The sequence below is a fragment of the Centroberyx gerrardi genome, chromosome 23, assembly GCF_048128805.1.
Source record: "Centroberyx gerrardi isolate f3 chromosome 23, fCenGer3.hap1.cur.20231027, whole genome shotgun sequence".
NCBI classification, from domain to species: domain Eukaryota; kingdom Metazoa; phylum Chordata; class Actinopteri; order Beryciformes; family Berycidae; genus Centroberyx; species Centroberyx gerrardi.
Window position 1 is genome coordinate 170,805 of NC_136019.1, and position 25,540 is coordinate 196,344.

Below are 25,540 nucleotides of genomic sequence, written 5' to 3' on the forward strand. Positions count from 1 at the left end.
TCCGACCGGAAGACTCCGGGTCAGATAGAGGCCTCGGCGACCGGGGAAAAGCCTTTGTCTTCCTCTGATGAAGAAGCAGCTCAGGCTCACGGCCCTCGGACTGCTTCAGGTAGGAGCTCAACAATATGAACACATCAACGGGACGCACGAGCTTTCTGCAGCTGGCTGCAAAGCTTTGATCTGACGGGCTGCAGTCTGGAGGAATGGAAAACTGGTTTTAAATAAAGAGAAGTTTTATATGTCGCTAGCTAAACATTAGCTTTCTGATGAACTAGAGCTCGTAACTTTCTGTTGTTATAATCTAAACTGGTTTACTGGTTGTTATCTATAGTAATAAACTCCTGGTTAATGGTGAACCATCCGCTGCTTTGTTAAACGATGCTCCATTGAAGCAAAGCTAAACTGATTTCTCAGCTCATTTTAACGTGTCAGTTAGGAAGTGAATAATGGCTTGGTTGGAAGTCTATAGATATTATCCGAATGTTTAATTGAACAGGCCAAGACGAAGTATCAGAAGTGATCAAAAGTGTCAATTTACATGCAGTGCACAACTGTAGTGAGCCGTTGCTGCCTTCAAATGCTGTCAGAAATCTTCCAATTACAGGTCGCGCTTAAACGACCCAATAAAATGGTAAATACAAATGTGAAAGTAGAATTTACAGTAGCCGAGTTCTGAGTAAGTGAGAAGGAGCGTAAACCTGAATGAGGAAGTTCAGGTCGGTCGGAGCCATTTTGGTTGCTGCTTTGTAGGCGAGCATCAAGGACTTGAACTTGATGCGGGCAGCGACTGGGAGCCAGTGGAGGGATATGAACAGCGGAGTGACGTGTGCTGTTTTGGGCCGGTTGAAGACCAGACGCACCGCCGCGTTCTGGATCATCTGCAGAGGTTTGAGCGTACATGCCGGGAGCCCTGCCAGGAAGGAGTTGCAGTAGTCAAGACTTATATTACAAGAGCCTGTACTAGGAGTTGTGCTGCATGTTCAGACAGGTAGGGTCTGATCTTCCTGATGTTGTACAGGGCAAATCCACATGACCGAGCAACAGAAGCCACATGCTCCTTAAAGGTTGCTCTTCCCTGCTGCTGTTCCCACCTGGACGCTGAATTACGACCGCTGCCCTCGCTCCTTTAGTGCTGGCCTCAGCTCCCTCTCTTCGCCGCATGCCACTTCTCCTTCTTTTTTGTCTCTCTCTGTTTTCTCCTGTCATCATTGTTGCTCATGACTCTGTCAATGTTTTGCCCGGCACCTATTGCACGCCAAGCTGTCCCTGGGGGGGGATCCCTATCTGCCTCAGCCCACCCAAGGTTTCTTCCAAGTTTTCCTACTAAGGTTTTTCTTGGGAGTTTTTCCTTGTGTGCATTAGGGTCTAAGGCTGGGGTGCCGGGTAGGTTAGGCTGTAGAACAGGTAGATTGTTTGTCTTGCTAAATCTGCTCTTGCCTACCTTGTGTTTTTCGCTATGTTTGTCCTACATAATTTTGTTCACCACTGATTGTGTTTAGCTAGACCTGGCTCGACACATTCTCTGTAAAGTCCTCTGAGACATGCTTGTGATAAAGGGTTATATAAATAAACTTGACTTGACTTTGGATTTTATCGACCAATAAACTTTTAATGAAACACACCATACCACTAAATTGGCCATAACTCATTAACCATTCATCTAATCAAGCCAAAATTTTAAACAACTGTTGAGAAGTGTTGCATTTTGAGCTCTACCACTAGTGGGCGCTACAAATGCAAAAAGTTCATAACTCATAATTGACTGCATAGATTTTTATGAACATTTTTACACGTTCTAGGATGATGTTCAAGTCGATCCATGAAATTTGGCCATTATTGATGAAAGTGGGCGTGGCATATTGCATAATAACCGAATCTTCATTGGTATTAAAGTCACAACTTCAAAAATTCATTAAAAATCAGCTGTATGTCCTAGAGAGCTGAAATTTTCAGAGCATGTCGGCTGAAGTGAGATAAATCTTTCGTACACTGGTACCGACCCCCGATTCTGACGTTGCCCCCCTCTGTTTATAGCAAAAACTGAGTGTGATCCCACAGTGTTGTCCTCCTAAACCGTACGTTACAGGAAAAAAACAACATGATTTTTGAAATCGCCATACCTTAATTAGTAAACAGCCCAGAAATTATAATGATATCTTGAAAACTGAGCGCACAGTAGATGGAAATGTGCAGCTGCAAATAGTTTGGTAAATTGACAATGTGATATGTTCAAGATAATTTGATCAGTCTTCATCAAACTAAATGCAAATGGTGTCTGGACTATCAAGATGATGTCTGTAAAGCCATGTGTAAATTGATTAATGTGGCACGCTAGTACAGTTGTAATATTCTTTCTGAGGCTTTCGATATGGGTTGGAGTAGCACCTGTGACCAGTCACTTGTCTCTTTGTTTTGTTTCCCCACTGTGACACACACCAGAGTGGAAGTTGGCAGAGTGGTAAAGCTCAGGTTTGTGGACCACAAGGTCATGAGTTCAAGTCCATGATGAACTGTGACCATTTTGAAGTTTCATGAAAAGTAAATCAACACTAAATCACACAGTGCAGAAAACTCAAAGCAGGTGTTTGACATCATCTGTCAATGGCAAAATACCTGATTGGCATCACTGTTTGGGATGTGGCCAGGCTTCTCAACCAACAGAGAGCAGTGCAGCAGCAGCTTTCTAGCCCATGTGACTTAGTATTGTTTTATTCATTAATGGAGAGTCCTACAATGTTTTATAAAGTGATTAGCGCTGTCAATCATAGGCTGCAGTATCACAATACTTCTCCTCCTCCCTTTAGTTATTTTCTCCTCAGTAACCCTGTAACAGGAGTTTAGCTCAGTAGGTAAAGTGTCCGCCTCTCCTGTGGAAAGTTGTGGGTTCAAATCCAGGCTTGTCCTTTCTGAAGTCATTAGTTGTCAAGAACAAGCGGTATGTGTTCTAATAGAAAGTCTGGGCATTGTGAATAACTTCAACAATGTGGTTGCAATGAAATGATGAACTTTACAGAAGTCACAGGCAAATACAAAAGCTGGTGCTAAGCCTTAACTAATAGTGTGTCCGATCTTCACAACCTGTCAGCTTTTGTGTGTCTTTCTACCTTCTGTTTTGTCTGTCTTTTTCAATTGTGCTTGGACCCCGCAATTGCCGCTTGCGACTATATTTATTATTATTATTGTTGTTGTTGTTTTTTCTTATAGACTGTCTCTTTTTGATGATGTCAGAGCTGATTGGCGGGAAGAGAAGCATCTGGCGAAGGAGGAGAGGAACGTCGTCGGCCATTTTGTCTCAGTTCAGGACAGCTGTGTTGAATTTGGTGTTCGGCAATAAGGAGGCAAGATGAATTCTTCAGAAGAGGTGAGAAAAAATATCACTGTTGTAACATTGATGTTAATCTGTTGGTAACATTAGTCTATTAGTCTGTCTATTTATAACTTAATGTTAAGGTGTAGGTAGTAATTAAGTGTTAAACCTGTCTCTCTGTCCTGATCTCTTTCTTTATATCTTTCTCTATGAAACAGAGACACACCAACAGACCCAAACGTCACCGCTGTCAGCAGTGTGACAAAGCATTCGCAACACCTAAAAGCTTAGAGATTCATCAGAGAGTTCATACAGGGGAGAAACCTTACTCCTGTCAGCAGTGTGGGAAATCTTTCAGTCAGTCAGCTCACCTAAGAGGACACCAGCGTATTCACACTGGAGAGAAACCTTACTGGTGTGACCAATGTGGGAACAGTTTCAGTGATTCTAATGTATACAGGCGACACCAGCGTATTCACACTGGGGAAAAACCATACCACTGTGACCAATGTGGGAAGAGTTTCCGTCATTCTCATGCATACACGCAACACCTGCGTATCCACACTGGAGAGAGACCATACCACTGTGACCAATGTGGGATGAGTTTCAATTATTCTCATGCATACAGGCGACACCAGCGTATCCACACTGGGGAGAAACCATACCACTGTGACCAATGTGGGAAGAGTTTCCGTAATTCTCATGCATACAGGGAACACCAGCGTATCCACACTGGGGAGAAACCATACTGGTGTGACCAATGTGGGATGAGTTTCAATTATTCTCATGCATACAGTTTACACCAGCGTATCCACACTGGGGAGAAACCATACTGGTGTGACCGGTGTAAGAAAAACTTCTCTCTGTCATCTTCTTTGAAGAGACACCGGTGCATCTGAACTGCTGCAGAGCGCCTCCACTGTCTGCAGGAGGGGGGAGGATCAGACAGCGGGTACAACTGATGTTGAAGAGGAGGCTGGAGGACAGCTGTGCGCCCGGCACCGGCATCTCCAATGCAGTTATTGGACCAATTGAGGCTCTGCTAAAAGACTGTAATGAACTTAACTGAGACTAATTCACACAATATGAGACTATAATGAAATGTAGATTCTTTTTGGACAAACGATAGGCAACAAATTACGCAGCATATTAGAGGGCTTACTAAGTTCATGTGGAGTCTGCCTGAGTGTAAAGGGCATTTTTACTTTATTTCACTACTTTGCCATAGAAGTCGTCATTTTCCACTGTCTGCAAAATGTGCGCATGCATAGGTCGACGTTGCCGTAGCGGAACGCACATTCCCAAGCCAAGTTTGTTCTTATAAATCTGAAAATCTGCGTACACAGTTTTAGGTTGGTTTTGTGCCCAGGATCCCATTCTTCGCACGTTGTTTAATTTATGCAGGCTAATATCATGTTTGCCGGTTCAAATTGTCTTGCTAATATTCATCCAGCTAACTGTGTTCTTCAAATCCATGTGGTGGATGGATCTATCAAACATAGACATACATGATGTAAGAGTTAATAAAACTGAAGGCTATGTGGAAGAAAAACATCTTAACTATGAAATGCAACACTGCCAAAGCCATCTGTGGCCCATGTTGCATCATTGCACCTTAACTGTTTTCAGGGTTTGGATCGGGCATATGTTGCTATCTGTGAAGCCCATATGGTAAAGTTTGTGCCTGGTGATGTGGGTTCTGCAGAGGATCTTAGTCTGTTTTAAACAAGTTTTGGAATTGCAGGTCATGGAAAAAGTGTTATTACATATACTTTTCCAGTTGATGCTGGATTGTTGTGTTGTTGTATGTGGATCTGTAACCCAGATTGGGTTGTTTTCAACCCTGCAGTTCTTGGGGTGTAATAACACTTTATGAAACGTCCAAATTTTACCACTGTATTTGAGTTCAGGGAAAACACTCATGACACAGTTATGACGGTTTCTGACAGTCAAAGACAACCACATATGTCAGTTTAATGTAATGTTAACACATACAAGCAAAGGGTTTATTTGTGTTGGATAATGAAGTCTGTCATGAGATATGTTTATGACAGGTTATGTCCCTTCGGTTAATGTCAAGTTGTCATGACAGAGACATCTAGAACAGTGTCAATTTTGCATTGAAAGTGACATTATCAACCGAATGACACTTAATGACGTAAACATTCATAAAGTTTCATTCATGTTCATGTCAGTTGTCATGACATAGACAATTACACAATCTGCCTACTCTCTCCTTAAAAATATCGCAAGAATTAAAGAATTGATGTCCAAGCAGGACCTTGAAAAACTTGTTCATGCATTTATTTTTAGTAGGCTTGACTGCTGTAACAGTGTCTTTACAGGTCTCTCTAAAAAAGCTCTTAGAGAACTGCAGCTCATCCAGAATGCTGCTGCCAGGGTTCAGACCAGGACTAAGAACATGGACCACATCAGACCAGGACTAAGAACATGGACCACATCAGACCAGTGCTGAGATCACTGCACTGGCTTCCTGTGTGCCAAAGAACTGAGTTTAAAATTCTGTTGCATGTTTATAAAGCACTAAATGGTTTAGGACCAAAATACATTTCTGATCTCCTTCAATGTTATGAACCCACCAGACCCCTCAGGTCTTCAGGTGCTGGTCTGCTTACTGTTCCAGGGTCAGAACAGCAGCTTTTAGTTTTTATGTTCCTCATGCCCTGAACAAACTTCCAGAACATCTGAGGTCTGCCTCCACTTTACAATCTTTTAAATCAGGGCTTAAAACTCTTCTGTTCGCCAGGGCTTTTTAAGAAATTTAGGGCAACACTCATCTGCTCTGTAATATTTATTTATTTTAATTAATGCATGTTCACTTTTCTTTATATTTTGATCTTTTTAATCTTCTTGCACTGTCTTTTTACCTATATCTTTATTTTTCTTGTATTTATGTAAAGCATTTTGAATTGCCGTTGTGTATGAAATGTGCTGTATAAATAAACTTGCCTTGCCTGGTGAAAAAGCTTCGACTCAAGCTGGGTTTTTACTTTAGAAATAAGTCCTGTTGTTTTTCCTTTAGCTTGTCTCAGATACTTGGGCTGTTGAGAGGTGAAATCCACTTCTTGTTAGGAGAAACCATACAGCTGAAACAGCCTACAGTGTCACATTTTATGTTCATGTAAAATCGTCATTAGACCATTAAACCAGCCTGGCTGGACTCAGTGACGTCACCGCTATAATGACGCTCCGTTCGGCCCTTCGGCTCTGGCTGTTCGCGCAATGCATCATGGGCGCGTTTAGTATTGCGCGGGGAAAGCAACATGGCGGCCTACTGCTGACGGGAGAACAACAAAGAGAGAAAAGAAGTTTCCTCTCGGTCTTCCTGGTTTATCTGAGTCCAGTAGTTCCTGATAGCAGTCCGGGTTAAAAGCTGTAAAGCTGTAAGCAGCCTAGCCGTTTAAAGTCAGCGGGTTTCTTCCAGATCCTCGGTGCTAACTTTGTGCCGTCTTAGCTCGGATGTGTTATGCTAGGCTACTACCGTGTTAGTCCTACGGTAGATGTGCACGGTTGTGCTCGTTGTAGCGCCGCGGAGAGCGTCCGGTAACTCCGACCGGAAGACTCCAGGTCAGATAGAGGCCTCGGCGACCGGGGAAAAGCCTTTGTCTTCCTCTGATGAAGAAGCAGCTCAGGCTCACGGCCCTCGGACTGCTTCAGGTAGGAACAAAGGCGCGGAAAGGAGTTTGAGATTGGAGGACAAATATTGTATTGTGTGTGTGTGTGTGTGTGTGTGTGTGGCGTGTGCCATGTTCAGGGGGCCATAAAACAATATTGCTACACTAAAATTTCTCATAATTCATGATTTTAATACTCTGTTACATTGTCTATGATGGCCCACTGTCAGAATCTTGAGACATTTTAATAATCAAGATTTAGGGCCACAGCAAATAGGCAGAAAGTGCAACCACAACTTTTTGGATCAACACCTAAACATAATTATGAAAAAGTCGAGGTCCTGTCTGGTAGAGAATTTGAGTTTTTCCAGGAATTCTAATATATGAGATAAAGAACACTCGATACAGAGGAAACCTGTTCGACAGTCCACGAATAAGTAGCTGCGAATAAGAAGCACCTTCAGCGTCGTCGTTTAATAACCGTTTTATCCCGTTAATGACACAATTATTTTGAAAATATCCATAACGACACACATTAAAGGAAGTGTAATTAGCTACCGAGACCAAAACCGCTTGCGGAAAAAATGTAATGAAAAATTGTATTTGTAATATGTAATTAGTATTCATGTTTTTTGCTGAATGTAAATCTTATAGTCATGTTGCTATAGCGATGACAGCTGCGTAGTGCAGCGCAGCAGCGAGCTAACCGGAAGTTCTCTGATACCTGCTGTGAAGTCGTTGATTAAACCAGATGAGTCGGATCCACCGCTGCTTCAGACTGAGACGATGGGAAGCGGTAGAAAGAAGTGCGGTTGTTCTCTGCTGACCGATAGCTGCAGCCGGGTACAAAACACTGGACCGTGTTCTTCTTGTCTTAACGTCGTAACCCTTTACAGTCCATGGTTGTAGTGTTAGGTCTATCTTGTATGACTAGCTCTAGATATAGTTTGTCTCTCCCACATGACAAGACGACGGAGCGAGCTCTGTGGTTGGGGGACTTTGATGGTGCGGTTCTCTCCGGGATGAGCAGTTTCTTTACCCTCTAACACCCAGATGTACACAGTCTTGTACCTTCGCCTTTTTTTCCAACTTTGCTAGTTTTCCCGACGCAGCTGCTACTCGTTTGAGCTGCTGGCTCACTCCGTAGCGGTTCAGGTCATTCAACTGTTCCAACACCCTGAATGGCGAGTCACGTGACCATGTGTATGCGAAAATGAATGCGTTTTTTGCTTCCGGAACCGAGAAATGGCCACGCCCATGTCTTCACGTCTCAACTCTATGGAGCGTTCTATCATCCTGCTGGCTGGAGAGTGGCTCTCTGCTGACATCTAGTGGTTTAAGTTGTCAACTGCCCCAAGTACTGTTGATCATGAAAGACGCATGAAAGACACATTTGGAACAAATCAGTAGTCAGTTAAAAAACAACTGAGTGGGCTCAGAGATGGAAGACTTCCCAGCAGTGAAATAGGCCTACATGGACATGACTGGACGCTGTAGACCCACTGTAACTTCTCTTCTCTTACGTCATTAAAGGATCTTTGTAAATCAACTGGTGAGCAAAGGCAGGAGTCAGTACAACTTAAAAATACTTTTTTTAAATATAACATTGAGAGAATCCTGGTGAAGCCTCATCAGACCTGGTTGCACTACGATGGGATGATGAAGGTATTTTTGTAGCAAAACTACGGTTGAGAACGATTATCTGCAATTATCTGTAAATCTGTACTTGTTGGTTTTTGTAACATATACAAGTTTTTTAAAAACAGGTTTAGGCCTATATCACCTGGCGGTCTTACCAGAGACGTTCTGCATTCAAATGCATATTCATATCATCCATTGTCTCACGCACAGCCCGTGGATGATGGAGCTAAAAATGCTATAGGCCTTTAATTTAATGCACGGCACACATACGCTCTAATTACAAATATAGCCTGCGCTGTCACACCCTTCATATTCAAATCGTGTGCGATTTATATCTCCAAATGAAACTGGGCCCACAGTGAGGCGATGTGGATGCCTGTCATTAATATCTCTGTGGAGTCCTGCATGCACGTTCATGCCACACCAGCAACTTCATATTCTAGCAGTTTACCAATATACAGTCACTGATCCCAAGATCTAGCCCACACTTTATGCTTTAACATACATTCTACACACTTGTTTTAACTTTGATGGAACAGATTGATTTGCAAAGAACTCGGATAAAAAAATCCTGAATAAATGTATTTTGAAATAAATTCATAGCACAACATGCAAAAAGTCGATAGATAGATAGATACTTTATTGTCCTACAAGAGGAAATTTGGTTCCACCCTTTATACACAGCCTCACATACATGTACCCACATACCCACCACATAATACTCATACCAACAGGAAGACAACAATACATTCACAATACATTGGCACAAGACATTCAATCAATGCATTGAATTCAGAGCTTCAATGGCTGAGGGGACATAGCTCTTTTTGAAATGGGCCCGTCTCCAGGTGAGGGACCTGTACCTGCGACCAGATCGAAGCAATGTGAAGAAAGGAGTAAGGGAGTGAGTGGGGTCCTGTGTTATGGTTAGTGTTCTGCGTGTTATGGCTTTGTTATTGAGGTCTGAGAGATTGGGGGTGGGAAGGCCAATGATCTTGGATGCATTGTGTGAGGTATACTCTAACTGTCAGAGTCTCTGGCTGGATCTCCATGTGACTGTGATCCTTGCTGAGACGACCACCATCTTGTTTGACCGTCTGCTTGTGCTGTACAGCAACCACATCTGGCAGGTGGGCTCCTACGGCCCCCCCCACTACTCAGGCAAGGCAGCCCACACACATTAGCGAGATGGTGGCTCTATAACAAGCAACTTTACGTTTTGGCCAATAACTTCTGAACCGTGTGTTGTAGACTGATGACAAGGAGCTCAGTCTTTGATAGGTTAAGCTGAAGGTGGCGTTCCTTCATCCATGCCGAGATATCGGCGAGGCATGTCGATATCCGTGCCGAGACTGTGGGGTCTTCTGGCAGGAAATCAAACCAGCGGAGAGCAGATCCTGAGAAGCCAAGCTCAGCGAGTGTGGAGAGGAGGATTTATTTATTATTATAATTAGTTGTTCTTTTTTTAAATTATTATTATTATTATTTTTGTTGTTTTGTGGGTGTTCCCTTGTCTTACCGACTGTCTCTTTTTGATGATGTCAGGGCTGATTGGCGGGAAGAGAAGTATCTGGCAGAGGGGAGAGGAACGTCGTCGGCCATTTTGTCTCAGTTCAGGACAGCTGTGTTGAATTTGGTGTTCGGCAATAAGGAGGCAAGATGAATTCTTCAGAAAAGGTGAGAAAAAATATCACTGTTGTAACACTGATGTTAATCTGTTGGTAACATTAGTCTGTCTATTTATAACTTAATGTTAAGGTGTAGGTAGTAATTAAGTGTTAAACCTGTCTCTCTGTCCTGATCTCTTTCTTTATATCTTTCTCTATGAAACAGAGAGACACCAGCAGACCCAAACGTCACCGCTGTCAGCAGTGTGACAAAGCATTCGCAACACCTAAAAGCCTAGAGGTTCATCAGAGAGTTCATACAGGGGAGAAACCTTACTCCTGTCAGCAGTGTGACAAAGCATTCACGACACGTCAAAGCTTAGAGGTTCATCAGAGAGTTCATACAGGGGAGAAACCTTACTCCTGTCAGCAGTGTGGGAAATCTTTCAGTCAGTCAGATCACTTAACAAGACACAGGCGTATTCACACTGGAGAGAAACCTTACTCCTGTCAGCAGTGTGACAAAGCATTCGCGACACGTAAAAGCTTAGAGATTCATCAGAGAGTTCATACAGGGGAGAAACCTTACTCCTGTCAGCAGTGTGGGAAATCTTTCACTCAGTCAGCTCACCTAACAGGACACCAGCGTATTCACACTGGAGAGAAACCTTACTCCTGTCAGCAGTGTGGGAAATCTTTCAGTCAGTCATCTCACCTAACAGGACACCAGCGTATTCACACTGGAGAGAGACCATACTGCTGTGACCAATGTGGGAAGAGTTTCAGTGATTCTAAAGCATACAGGCAACACCAGCGTATCCACACTGGGGAAAAACCATACCACTGTGACCAGTGTGGGATGAGTTTCAATTATTCTCATGCATACAGGGAACACCAGCGTATCCACACTGGGGAGAAACCATACTGGTGTGACCGGTGTAAGACAAACTTCTCTCGGGCATCGTCTTTGAAGAGACACCGGTGCATCTGAACTGCTGCAGAGCGCCTCCACTGTCTGCAGGAGGGGGGAGGATCAGACAGCGGGTACAACCGGTGGTAAAGAGGAGGCTGGAGGACAGCTGTGCGCCCGGCACCGGCATCTCCAATGAAATTATTGGACCAATTGAGGCGCTGCTAAAAGACTGTAATGAACTTAAACGCACAGTATGTAATTTCTGCCGCTAGGGGTCTCTCAATCAAAACAATAACAAAAGACGTAGTTTGTTGTGAAGTAGCGTGGGATCATGGGAGTTTTTTTACGGGGACAGCTTTGGCAACAGAATGCGCAGCAAACGGGAATGAATAATCGTGATCCATCATATTTTAATTCAGGTTTTTTTTTGCCTTTCCAGTAATATGTGTTGACTGCAGAATTGAGAGGAAAACCAGCTTGATGGTGTGGAGTGTTCATCTTGACAGTGGAAATTAAACCTCTTAGAGATAATGGTAATTTATTTCCAATTGTCCTTTATTTTTTTGTAGTGAGGGTACAAAGTTGAGTTTGGATAATTGTTTAAATTTGATGAGATAGATTGAGCTTTGCATTTAAAAAGGTAAAAAGTTCCAGACCTCACCATCCCAGTTGAGTTTGGTTAGAGGCAGAATCTCAGATTTTGACCAATTGATGGAGTCCACTATTAATAAAGTTCAAGTGGCACATTCTTTTCTTTTTGTTTCATGCTTTACTGATGATTGATTGATTGCTTGATGATTGATGATTGATGGAGTAGCCAGATACCGGAGGGAGGATGGGGGATTTGTTATTTACAATAAAATGTCATCAGCATACAAACTGATTTTATGATTGTATGCTTTGGTTTTGATGCCTGATATGCTGTTACTGTGTCTGATAGAGGCAGCCAGGGGGAAACAAAAGGCACAAATAACAGCGGCAGTAACAGACATCCTTGCCTCGTACCTCATAAGTGAAATGGTTTGGATGCGTGTCTGCTCGTCTTTATAGAAGTAGTTGGTGAGTTGTAGAGTATTTTTATCCAGTTAATGAAGTACAAACCGATTCCAACATGATGAAGAGTTGAAGAGAAAGGAGCAGCCTGCTCTGTTGAACGCCTTTTCACCATCTACAGATGCTATAAAGAATGGCTTGTGTTGTTATAGAGGTTTGGTCCGTATGTACAAGTGATGGAATTACAGATTCCAGTCTCATCGACAAAGCTCTGCTTTTCATTTTTAGGTCTGAGTTTATTAATGATAAGTGGCAGGAACTGAAGGATTGCATGGGATTTACTTTGTCCCATGTAAATATTTACTTTATTTGGTTTCAGATGAAGTGTGATGAGGGCGGTGTTTATGTGATCATATAATTCAAACAGAATATTAATGAAAATGTTTGTTCTTTGTTTCTTTTTTTTGTTCTCTTTTTTTCTACATCTTCATAACATTTGGACAATGCTGTTTCATATGAAAAATCATCTTCATTTCTATATTCATTATTTTTAAACAATTTTGAAGTTGTGACATCCATGTTCATGAAACTGTTAATACACCATACTTTTTTTTTACATTAATTTTCAAATGCATTTGTTTTAGAAGATGCTGTTTTTGTGTGTGTGTGTGTGTTTTAATCATCTTTATTTGTATTTTCATTATTTATTCTTTTAAGTTTTAATATCTGTAGTCATTAAACTTAAAACAGGTTATGTCAATAAATTCCATTGTTAATTCATTTCTTTTTGTTATTAAACCTACAGTGACAAATACACAGTTATAGTTATATTGTTATATTGTATACACACACACACACACACACACACACACACACACACACACACACTATTCCCATTGTAATGAAGTCTCCTCTCCTGGTCCTGTAAGGTGTTTTAGATTAAAGCCACTAAACGCTGTTTGTTCTGTTCTGTAGAGAGAAACTCTGATCAAATCCCACAGTTTAATAAAGTATTGTGTCCTATAGTGTGATATCTGGGATCAAGCTGGAGAAACAGTCATTAAACCTCTGCAGTCCTTACACAAACACACTTTAAAAATATTGGATAACAAGCCCATCCAGTATCATCACTGTGATATACTTCAGAAGCACAACTGTTTGATATTTGAGAATTTTAGATTTGATTCAAATGTGTGTCTTTTCAGGATTTTACACAATCTAGCCCCTCCTCCACTATGTGAACATGTCACTTTTTCAACACTAAAGCCTCTAGAACTTCCTCAACTCCCTTTTTCTGTTACAGGCACTAAACAATGAAACCCCAAAATTCCCTAATGCTCTTCCTCCCAACCCTCTCCAGTTTCATAGATCTGTCCTGTGTTTGCATTGATGTGATTTTAGATGATCCAGGCGTTTGAAGCTGAGGCCGCAGATAGCACAGCAGTATGGTCTTTCCCCTGTGTGGGTACGCTGGTGGTGGTGAATCTTCAAAATGTCCGCCCGTGTGAAGCTCGTATCACACATGGTGCACCGGTGAGGTTTTTCCTGCGTGTGGATGCACTGATGCAACTTCAGATTCCAAAGACGGCTGAACTTGTTCCCACATACAGTGCAACAGTAAGGTTTGTCACCTGTTTGGCTACACTTGTGCGTCTTCAGGCTCAGAGAAGGTAGGGAAACCTTTCCCGCAGTGGCTGCAGAGGTGGAGCCCCTGTCCGGAGTGAATCCTCTGGTGGACTTTGAGGTTGCAGGCTTGGGTGAAGGTCTTCCCGCACTGGTTGCAGGAGTACGGCGGCCCCTGTCCGGCTTTGTGTGTTTGTGGGCCTTGAGAGAGGCAGAGTCGAAGAAGGACGTGGAACACTGGTTACAGTTGTGCCTCCTCCCTCCTCTCCCTCCTGTCTGATGCTGCATCCTCTCTCCCAGGTTTATGGTGTGGCTGTATGTCTCCGAGGGCCCAGAGAGATCCTCTGTGTTGTCTAAACCTGGGTCTCCAGCACAAATGCCTTGCCCCCGGAAGCTCACCCTGCTGCCTGTATCACCAGACACGTGTGCAGGGTACAAGACGCCCGGGTCCTGCAGATACCCCTCCTCGTTGATCAACAGACAGCTGAACTCTCCACTCACCTCTATGTTGGCCCTTGAGGGTGAACCTGCAGGTGAAATGCACCCCTTCTATTCCGTAGGGGACCTGGTTGGTAAGCTCGATGGTCAGCCCCCTCAGATGCTCCCAGATCCCCCTCATAGTGACCCATGTAACTCAGCTCCTCACCTAGGTGGGATGGTGACCCTTGTAACCCTTCCAGGCTACCAATGTTTATCATTGGCACCCCCATACCCAGCCTTGTCAAAGCCACCCAGGTCTTCCATGCCGTACCGGTTCCGGTAAAGAGGTTCAGATGGGTCAACTGGGTCGCCATCTTTCCCCGGTTCTGGCCTCTGGTGCAAGCCAGGCTCCCAGTCGTCCTGGCACTGTTGGATCTCCTGGTCACTGAAACTTCTACTAGGCCCAGACAGATCTGACCCCTCTGCTCCTGACCCATGAGAGGAGGAAAACAAGATTTTCATGAACTACAATGACACAGTAAACATAATGGGCCTCATTCACAAAACATGCGTACGATCAGATTTGATCTTAAAGTGTACTTACGAACGTTTCCACGAACATTTCGGCATTCATCATTTTTTTTCTTACCTGAATTTGTTCTTTGGTACGATCAAAATCTACATGTGTTTGGAAACATGCGTGGGGGCATTACGCATGAAGTGGTTTCTACTTAGAATGCCTTAGTCTTTAAGCGAAATCTATTAAAGCAGTTCCAGACCTCATATCAACAACAAAATGTGTTTCCATTTGTAAGCCTGGTGATAATAACCATATTAACAAAGCTATAGGCCGATATGAACAAATTCATAGGCAATTCTATTCAACTGTAAACATAAGTGATTAAAGTGATTAATTATTATCGTATATATAATCATACATATAATTATATTACATTTTATATGACATTTGACGGATCCAACTAGCGTCGGTCTCTTAGTTTCTATTAGTTTGAATTTCATTAGCTCAAATTCTAATGTAGCAACGTTGTAGAATGAGATTGGTTGGTCCACATTTACTTGCATAGACATCATCCGGGGCAGCCGAAGCTAACGTTAGTCAAACTGCAAAGACGCTTCTTAACTAGCTTGCTAAACCCAGTTTTGATATAGAATTAGCTAGCTGTCTGAGTATGATCGGGAAAATATAAATACCATACAGAATATGAGTGAAATGGTATATAGTCGATTCTCACTGGAAAACTATTTTCGTAATGAAGAGAGATCAAATAATTAGCTGTAATCTACGAATTGTTTTCCGTTGAGCACAAGCAGGAATTTTTTAATTTTTTTTTTACATCTTTAGTGACAATAGAAATCACATACAAACAACGAAGTCATTAATACAGACAAAACAACATCAGAGCCAGGGGGAATCTTCTGAGTGAAAACATTAAACAAAGAACACAGATAGATGGTTTTTGCAGCTTTCTTATTTTTTGAGTTAAAAATGTTTTTAATGTACTGTTTGGTTTCATTTTCAAATACTATAAATAAAGGTTTAGAATGGCTACATTTGGATTTATGAATATGACATTTTCCGTTGAGCACAAGCAGTTCCTCTTTATTCCGTAAACAATCGCACTTCCGGTATAAAATACGGATCGTGAGCTTGGACAATCTTCATCCTTTCTTGGTGGATAGCTATGCCCTTCAATAAAACTTGCAACATAACACAACGAAGGTGCGATCAGGACTCGTGAAACTGAAAGCACTACCAGGAGCATCCATTTATCGATCGATTGCCTAGTATGCTATCGAAAAATCAACCGTTTTACGGCTTGGCAGGGACACCGGATGTATGCACACTTCCCTCCCCCACCCACTAGTGCGTCACAGCACTAAGAAGAGAACCGCGTCCATGAGAAGAAGCCATGTTGACGAATGTATCAGATCCTCATAGCGTACCTAAAGTAGATTCACGAGAAACAAACGATCTAGACTTATTTCGGAACACGAACGTGGGATAAACCATATCATCATGTCGGGGGACGACTTTCAGGCGCGTTACGCCAGCGTTATGGACAGCATGCTCAAAAGTGCAGTCGCAGAGACAACGAAACTTTTCGAAACTATGGTTGATGAGCTGAAGGCAGAAATATCCAGGATCAAGAAGGAGAACGAGGACCTGAAATCTAAATGCAGCGACTTTGAGAATGCGAAAAATCAACCGACCACTAACATTAACGAAAGTGAACTCGATCCGGGGACAAGCGACGTTTCTGACAAACGTGACACGGGCGTTCAATGTGGTGAGTTGTCTAGCTACTAGCACGGACTGTAAGCTAACTAACCTTAACTAAGTTAACTGGCCTGTGTTGTGATATGTTATTTTAGCTAAGAATACATGCAGATTCGTATTTTGTGGAACACCAATATGCCAGCTGCTTTCTGTAGATTAAACGGTCCTGTCCTCACCAGCAAGGTGAACATGCTTCCAGTCAAATGTTTTAAGTGACCGGTGGTATTTGGGTGATTTTAACTAACCTCCGCAGCTTCTACATTGACTGGCGTTACATAGACAATGTGATTAGGTTATTTGTTCATGCCTAGTCAAAGTAGCTTGAATACTGATGTGAGCTAGCTGTTGACATGCATAGAAGTTTGTGTAGTTTGGGTAGCTGTAACCATGTCTCAAACATGTAACTGGAATATACTTTTTTGTAGTTGTGTCTCTCTTCTACGGTAATTGGTAGCCTGAAACATAGTATAGTCTAAGCATCAGAGGGCGAGTGATCTGGTCCCACTGCAAATTACACTAACATTTGAATTTGCCATATGACATACACATATTTGCTCAACTGTCATTACTAGGTTAACTCAAACTCGCATACTTTTAAATTCTTAAATGTATTTTAACATAAGGTAGGTTTTTGGAATCTTCTTCTTCCATGATGTTCTTTTAACAAGGAATGATATAATTAAAATGCCACATTGTCATCTGGTGTGTGGATGACATTCTTGCGTAAGTTGTTCAATGCAGTCAGCGATTTACCTTAAATTCTCCCTCTGAAGAGATTTTCAAAATGTTAACTCTTTCAACAGGATCGAAATTTCAACCCGGCTTAGGCTGATCGGATAAATCTTTTCAGATATTGTAGGCAGATGTGCAACCAGAAGTATTTTTATTTATTATTATTTACCTTTATTTATTCAGGGTGGTCAATTGAGAGTGGATGCCCTCTTTTACAATGATGCAATACAATAACAATAAAGCATCACAAAGAAAACAAAAAAACACAATATATAGAAAATACATAAATCCATACATATAAGGCAACGCATCTTTGCAGATCAATAGAAACAGAAACACTCTACTGTTACCATATCCTTCAATAAAAGCTTAAAATGATTGAGTGAAACAATCTGTTTTAGTTTCAGCAATTCCTGGGTATAACCTGTTCAATGGAAATTCAGGACCTTAGTCTTAACAATCAGCTGTTTTCCTGTTTGTTTACTTTAACAGACCTTGTTCCTCTGCGAACCATGCTGGTGGAGCAGTGTTACCAGTTCAGAAACTCATCAGTGCAAACCCAAGACCAGCAAAGGGAGCATGAGGAGATGGAGGAGCAGCAATGTGAGCGCTGTGGAGAGGGAAATTCTCAGATGGCGTTTATACTTATCAAACAGGAGGTGGGTGTGTATTAGAGACTTGCAGATAAATACATTTTTCTTTTGTTTACATGTTGTTGAAATTGGAGTGTGTGTTGGCCATCCACAGGAATATGATTGTGATAATTCCTTTCCTCGGTATACTTTGAAACAGGAGGACGTTGAACCTGTTCTGGTCTGCAGACAAGTGCCCAGTGAAATTCTAGGTGAGGAATTAAAACTGGCCTTCATAAACAAGGACAAACTTCATCCAATTACAAATTATCCAGTGTAATTATCTCTTTTGGATTTAATAGACCTCAATTTCATTTGTTCTGTTGAACAAATTCATGTTATAGCTATGTATCCCTCACCATTTGTCTTTCCTCTCGTCTCTCTCATGTCACACATGCTATCACCTCCGCTCCTAGGCTCACCGGACGCTTTTATCAATGGAATCACACCTGAAGGACCTCCCATTAGCCAGCCATCTTCAGATGGGGGAATGACTTTGCTTCAGAAAGATGAGGAGACCCCAGTGGCCCTGGAGACACCCTGTTTGGCAGGGGACAGTGGGCTGGGAGGAGCCGAGAGCCAAGCATCTGAACCAGAGCATATACCAGTCATCACGCTCCCTGCAGTAGGCCTAAAGGATGACCTGGAAGAACAGCCTGAGGTTAATCAACAGATAACAGAAACATCAACACAGGCAGAAGTTACAACACTTGTAGAACGACCATTGTTAGTTGCACAGCAACAGTCAGTGGTCCAACTCCCTGAAAAAGAGCAACCATCAGAAATCGCCCAGCAACTTCAAAGAGAGAGTGAAACATCAGTAAACAAACAATTGTATGATGCTTTGCAACCACATGCAGATGTGCCTTCCACAAATGAACAGTTGTCAGAGGCAGCACCAATCACAAAAGAGAGAGCTTCTCAAGAATTAGAAGTTTGCATGGCAGAAATTGCGGCTAGTTCCCAGCCTGATTTGTCAGTACGCCGTAGAAGAGGACGGCCACCAAAGAGAGCAAAAATCTATAACTCTCAGCAGCAGCCAGTGGAAGAAAAAGTTCAGTCTCCATCTATTAATGTACCCACAGACCAGGAGGCAGTAAATTCCTATTTAATAGGAGTGGAGGAGGTTGGGGTCCGTTCTCACCCTTTCTCAGAAGCAGGACGACCATCGGAGAAGGCAAGACGCTCTACATCTCAGCTGCCAGTGCAAGAATTGACTTCATTGCCATCCATAAACATTGCCTCAGTTCAGGAGGCTGTAAACACTTCTTCAAGAGATGTGCAGAAGATCAAGGTTAGTTGTCTGCCTGTTTCAGCAGAATCTTCAAGCAGAGGACGGTCCTCAGAAAAGGAACCCCCTCAATCCCAACAATTGCCCATGGAAATGGAGGAAGAGGCAATTCAATCTCCAACCATTCAAGTTATGCCTGCAGTTGAAACAGTGAAGACCCCATCTACTGAGTCGCCAAAAGCACCATCAGTTCAGCCTAGAGAACGCCATGTCTCGTATCCAACTCTTCAGGATGCAATGTTACTAGTTGAAGCCATGAATGCTAGAGCTTCAGCATATCACTTGGCAATGGAAGACACATTCTCCTCTCCGCAAACATTGAATACCTTACAAACTGTTACTGTGGCCCCTACTCCCATATCCCCTCAAACCTCAGCATCACCACAGCCTCCTACTGTACCTCCCCAAGCATCATTCAGTCTACCCACAGCAGAGCAGTCGACAACAGCCCAATCATCAGTAGAGCAATTCACTGTCAGTTCTCAAACCACAGTGTCTCCAAACCAACAGTCAACCAGTGTAGCTCAGACCATCATAAAAGCTATTGTCATACCAAAACAACAGTATGCGCTCATTCCTTCCAAAACTACTGCATCTCCAATGCCGCTATCAACTGTAGCAACAAGTGTGCAATCACTTCAACAACGCCCTCTCCATCCTGTAATAACAGTGGTGACACCAAGTAGACAGTTGGGTAACGCCACCCCTCAGAAAATAATCGTCATGCCAAGACCAATGTCCTCATTTACTCCCCATTCGATAGCTGCTCTGTCCCGAACACAGCTTTCTACTGTTGTGTCAACAGTTGTAGCCGCACAAAAGAATATTTTACCACCAGCTTCTACAGCTGCGGGAACCCCTTCCCCTTCCTCTGTTCCTCTGAAAACAATAGTTGTTACACCCAGGCAATCACTGTCTGCTGTCACTTCACAGACAACTGCCACCTCAACTGATCAGCAGTCAGTGACTTTGCCACACCCGAAAATAACAGTTGTAGTGCCAAGACAGGTGCCAGCTGTGCTACCAAGGCAACAGCCGTCCACTGTAGCCCCACAGAGAGTTTTAGTGACAAGACAGCAGCAGTCGCCAGGAACACCTGTTGCGGTGTCATCAGCACAGTCGGTTTCCTTGTCACAGCAGTCAAATGTTACCATGGATACACCAACAGCTCCAGTTGAATCGGCTATAATACTGTCTCATAAGTGGGATAATATATGGGACAATTTGGAATCTCCCAGAAAAACTGCCACGGTTTCTAAGATGACAACTGTATCTACAGAAGCCTGTTCCAATTTGGAAAAAAAGTCAGATTCACCTGTGCTTATGCAAACCTCTGGGCCTCCAAAGGGACCTCCTGTTTTCCAAGAGAAATCATCCGCAGTAGTGACCAAGCTGTCATTACCTGCATCAATGAAAGAAATGGCCCCAGTTTGGAAGACATCAAATTTATCTACCAAAACTCTCTCCAATTTGAAGGACTCACCTATCCCTAGGCCAGTGCCAAGTGCCACACAAGAGAAACCATCAGCATCAACTCAGCTGTCACCAGCAGTTACAAAAGAAATAATCCCATTTTCTAAGATGCCACCATTAGCCACTAAAATTCACCCTTGTTTAAAAGCAATACCAGTCACCATGCCTGTACAAGCCTCTGCACTGTCAAAAGAACCAAATGCTCCAAATGCAATTTCGGCTGCATCTGCAAAGGACATTGCCCCAGATTCTAAGATCTCAACATCATCCTCTGAAATGTGTTCTAGTTTGAAAGACTCATCTATCACCAAGTGTGTGCATCCATCTGTACCTCCAACGGTGTCAGCGGCAGTCCTAGAGAAATCACCAGCAACCATCAACAGGACTCAGCCTTCAGTTGTATCTACAGCAGAAAATGCCACAGTTTCTGAGACACCAATTATATCTAGAGAAACTATCTCCTATTTGAAAGAGGTGCCTATCAGCAGACATGTGCCTGCCTCTGTGCTACCAAATGAGGCAGCTATTATACAAGAGAAACCATCAACTGCCCCCCTAAGGCTGACCTCCATCACCTTAAAAGACACAACATCCAACCCTCATTTACAGATGACTAAAACCCAGTTCTTGGCACAACTGGCAGTGTCACCTGTAGTTCATGTCCAACAAAAGGTAATATCAATATGCATGTAATATTGAAATTCGTAGACTATATTAGTATAGTGTATTTTGAAATAGTGGTGATTATCCATTGCAACTCAATCTTTTAATGTTTTCATATTTAATTGGAGGTCATGTAAAATGTAATGTGATGCCTCTGCAATGTGATTTTTTTTCTATGCTAAAGAAATTTTTATTTATGTTTTTAGGCCCTCTCCAGCGATGCTGTGGATACCAGAACTGCTCACGCAGAGACCATCACTGGTGTGAAACAGCTGAAAAAAGATTCCCTCGTGGCCCGACTCCAAAGTCACCTCAGAACCCGCTTGCAGGCCAGTAAAACTGAATCAAATCCAGAATCATTCACAGAACCAGAACCAACCCCTGTCGGTGCTAAAACACATAGATTAGCCAAAGACAGTGCGACGCTTAAAAAGACTACAAGTGAACCCATTGCGGTCAGTCCTAAAAAGCCCAAATTGGCTAAAGATGTTGCAACTCCTGAAAAGATGACCCTCAATCACACTTCCATCAGTCCTAGGAGATCTAGATTAACTAAAGATGGTGCTAGCCCTAAAAAGACTGTTAGTGAACCCACTTCTGTCAGTCCTAGGAGGTCTAGATTAACTAAAGATGGTGCTAGTCCTAAAAACGCTACTAGTGAACCCAGTCCTCTCAGCCCTCAGTGGCCCAGATTAGCTAATGATGGTGTTGGACCGAAAAAGACTGGGAAATCCACAGATGCTAAAAAACCCAGATTAATTCAAGATGTCACCAGCCCTAAAAAGAGTATCAGATTGGCTAACGCTAAGAAGTCGGCTAAAGCAGCAAAAGCTAAGAAGTTAGCTAAAATGAAAAAATCCAACCAGTCAAAGTCGCAGAATGGAGCTGAAACAAGACAGTTAGCAGAGAACCATGCCCGCCGTGAAGCTTTGAAGAAAGCAAAGGCTAAAGCTGTATGGACCCCACCTAGAATGTCAGCCAATAAATCACCACTGACAAGGGGAAGGAGTCTGTCCCTCTTACCAGCAAAGAGAGACACAAGATCCCAGAATCAAGCCCAGGCCCCCACAACTCTGCAGCAGCGATCCCAAACTACCAGCCCTCGCATAGTTACACCGCCAAATCAAATATGTTCCACCCCACCAAATCGATCCCAGACGGTTAGACTTAAATCTGCTTCTAAAGGGCGCCCCTCTTCCCCTCGTACAGTCGTCTACCCTCCGAGTGTCTCTCTTCACCCCATACCTGTCAAAGCACCGCCTATTGTATCACCGTTACAACCTTTATCGGTCATTGGTAGGCGTCTGCTCAAGAACCAGTGCGGGGAGTGTGGTCGCATCCTCAGTAGCACGGCTGCCCTTGAGAGCCACGTCAGCCTCCACACAGGTCGTCGACCTTTCTCATGCACTTTCTGTGGGAAAAACTTCCCAGACTCCAAGGGCCTCAGTCGGCATGGCAGGGTGCACCGCAACGGGAGAATCCATATCTGCTCGCAGTGCGGGAAAGGCTTCGTGTATCGCTTCAGTCTCACCAAACACCTCCAGATGGTGCACGGCAGAGTGAAACCCTTTGTCTGCCAGATCTGCAGCAAGGGATTCTTCACAAAAAAAGACGTGGAAGCCCACATATGGGTCCACACTGGGGAGAAACCGTTCCATTGCAACCTCTGCGAAAAACGATTCAAGAGGAGAGTGGAACTGAATGTGCATTTGAGGTGGCACAATGGGGAGAAGAGGCACTGGTGCCCATACTGTGGTAAAGGCTTTCTAGACTTTAACAATCTGAAAAGGCACAAGTATATCCACACAGGGGAGAAACCACATTCCTGCCCCCACTGCTCTAAGAACTTCACACAGTCAGGTCACCTAAAGAAGCATGTGAAAAATGTGCATAAAGACGATTGAGAGGTCAGCACCTAAAATGGCACCCTGTTCCACAGAGAGTCAATAGTGCTGTTTTAGAATGAGAGAGATAGACTTATAATGTGATTACACTTGGTGCATAGGAAGGGATTGTCTGGTTTGGCGTTGAGAAGAAATTCATTTGTAAAACAAATGTGAATGGCAAATTGAACAAATACCCTTTTTATATTGACTTCAATTCTACATATGATAATTAATTTCATTTATTTTTATTGTATTTCTATGACGGTCTATAGCTGTATGTCTTTACAGGGTGTTTGGTGTGTGCTCCTTACAGGGTAGGGGCGAGTGGGGACGTGAAATAAAGAGCACACAAACATAGGGACATATGTCATCAGTGCCTAACTATGTCTGCTAGACAAATAAAAAAATAAAAAAATACACCAGGATTTTATTATTTTCAAGCTGAGGTTTGTTGGTAAAAATATATATATAAACAATAGGTTTTAGGGTTTTAGGTTTTTTCTAATTAATGCTAAGAAGAATGCTAAGAATGTAAAAACAAAAAAAATTATCTTGGGCCTCTAGGTTGGTGAAAATTTTAGTTTTAATAATTTGTTTGAACAAAGAATCCCAAGTTTTTCATAATGAACCGTAAGATCAATAGGCTTGTTTTACATAAGCTGCCGGTTCACGTCACCCGGCGCTTTTCTGAAAAGTTGGAACATTTCTCAACTTTTGAAAGCGCTCCACTCTGACGAAAAAAATGCCGGCTGCAGCGCGTTTCCGGAGCGGCCGCCTTTTGTGCGCCTTGCGGCCGCTTCCCATTGCTTTTAATGAGAAAAGGGCGCTGGCGGTTGGGGAAAAAACGCTGTGTGAACACATCCTTAAGGGTGGAAACGCCAGCAATATGTTGAAACATCTTAGGGTAACCATCTAACCATCTTATTTGTTTTCCAAATTATATCATTTTAAGAAAAGGAGCATTGTAATTTATTTTAACATGTTCAAATGTTATTAGGCAGACATTCTACACTGTGTTCAGACTCAAGAGATAATAAAGCAGCTGCGTTGACGCTGAAAACCTGTGTAGGCCTACTTTTTTTTCCACACAGAAAATTGATCGGGAATCAATAAGGGAATCGATAAAGAACCGGACCGATAAGCAGAATCGATAATGGCATTAGTATCAATAAAATCTTATCAATTCCCATCCCTACTCACGAGACAACCATTGTAACATTAAGATTTGGATCAAATTATTGGACTGTATGTTTCACAAGTCAGCCTAATTCTGTCCATAAATTATATAAAATTGTTAAGGTTATTCATGACATCACCTCCAAAGAGCTCTTAAGTTGTATATGGAACCCTTGTTTTGGACATAGGCTTAAGTGCAAACATTAGAGCTCTCATACATATACATTTTCTGTTTGTATCAGTTCATCTTAAATAATTGTTGTCACCACTTTTATGTATTGCCAGTGAAATCTATGTTAAAAATCTCATACCGTTGTGAACATCTAAATTATTTATGCTCTCAATTTCTGTATGAAAACTGGTTAAATTGTAAGTATGGTTATTTGTTACACTGTAAAAATGTCAATAGTTTGACTTGTTTCTACACTTTTGTTTCCTCTATTACTTTGTTTATTTACATTCTACTGTGTTAAAAAAAAAAAACTGGCAATAAGGGTTTATTGTACTGCTTGTGCAAAAATTTACCTTCTGTACTAGGAAATTGTACATATAGATTTAGCTTGATTTGCTAGCCAGGTCATGTTTGTTTTATTGGTTCTGTAATTTGATTTAATTTGATCACTGGTAGCTAATAAATGTGGAATGGTCAAGTTAACTAAAGATTTGTCCGAAAAACATTTCTGTTGGCAAGATATTGTCAATTGCGATAGTAAAGAGAAAACGTTTTACTCAAATATGTACCCTGAATAGCATTTGCACAGCATACACAATGTAACACAAGACGGGACAACATATTTTCTCATGTATTTTGAATATTTAGATTCATCTTCAGACCAGTAACAAAGTACAGCAAAGTAATCTTCCAAACAAATAACTTTGATATATATACACTACCAGTCAAAAGCCGCCAGAGGCCAGAGCTAGGTCGCTGTAGTCGTTGGAAGGAGGAAGCACTGAGGGAACGACGGCGCCTCTTACTGGCCCCTGTAATGAAGAATGACACCTGTAGAGAAAGGAAGGCATGGGGGAAGGAAGCAGGCAACAAGGTGGAAAGGAGGTAGGATGTAAATGTTTTGATAGGCAGAGGGAGTTGGATAAGGGGTATCGGCATGTAAGGGAATGAAAGGCAGAGATGTGATTTGAACACAGCCTCTCAGTGAATATGGGGGCAGTATTGGGTGACGGTATTTACCGTTGACTTGGTCCTCGTAATGAGAGCAACAATGGTGTCCTTGAGTGCGATGACTTT

General features: G+C 42.5%; 1 protein-coding gene and 1 long non-coding RNA gene across 2 annotated transcripts; both read left to right on the forward strand.

The window, feature by feature from the left end:
• LOC144537883 (uncharacterized) lies at nt 1-23,592 on the forward strand. The gene is made up of 5 exons (XM_078281772.1): nt 1-109; nt 3,205-3,361; nt 3,526-4,078; nt 10,466-11,171; nt 22,605-23,592. Exons 2-5 carry the CDS (start codon nt 3,344-3,346, stop codon nt 23,131-23,133), a joined length of 1,806 nt encoding a protein of 601 aa, XP_078137898.1. The 5' UTR covers nt 1-109; nt 3,205-3,343; the 3' UTR covers nt 23,134-23,592.
• LOC139921260 (uncharacterized) lies at nt 16,342-18,609 on the forward strand. Its single transcript, XR_011785097.2, has 4 exons — nt 16,342-16,448; nt 17,663-17,829; nt 17,963-18,014; nt 18,219-18,609. It is a non-coding gene; the product is annotated as an uncharacterized LOC139921260 (long non-coding RNA).
• Nucleotides 23,593-25,540: the final 1,948 nt, after the last annotated feature.

Bases quoted from the DNA above. Each gene is read 5' to 3' on its own strand.
- LOC144537883 (XM_078281772.1), top strand. The intron at 4,079-10,465 runs GTTTCAATTATT...AGTGTGACAAAG, and splicing joins GTGTGACCAATGTGGGATGA to CATTCGCAACACCTAAAAGC. The intron at 11,172-22,604 runs GTGCATCTGAAC...GAGCCACGTCAG, and splicing joins TCGTCTTTGAAGAGACACCG to CCTCCACACAGGTCGTCGAC.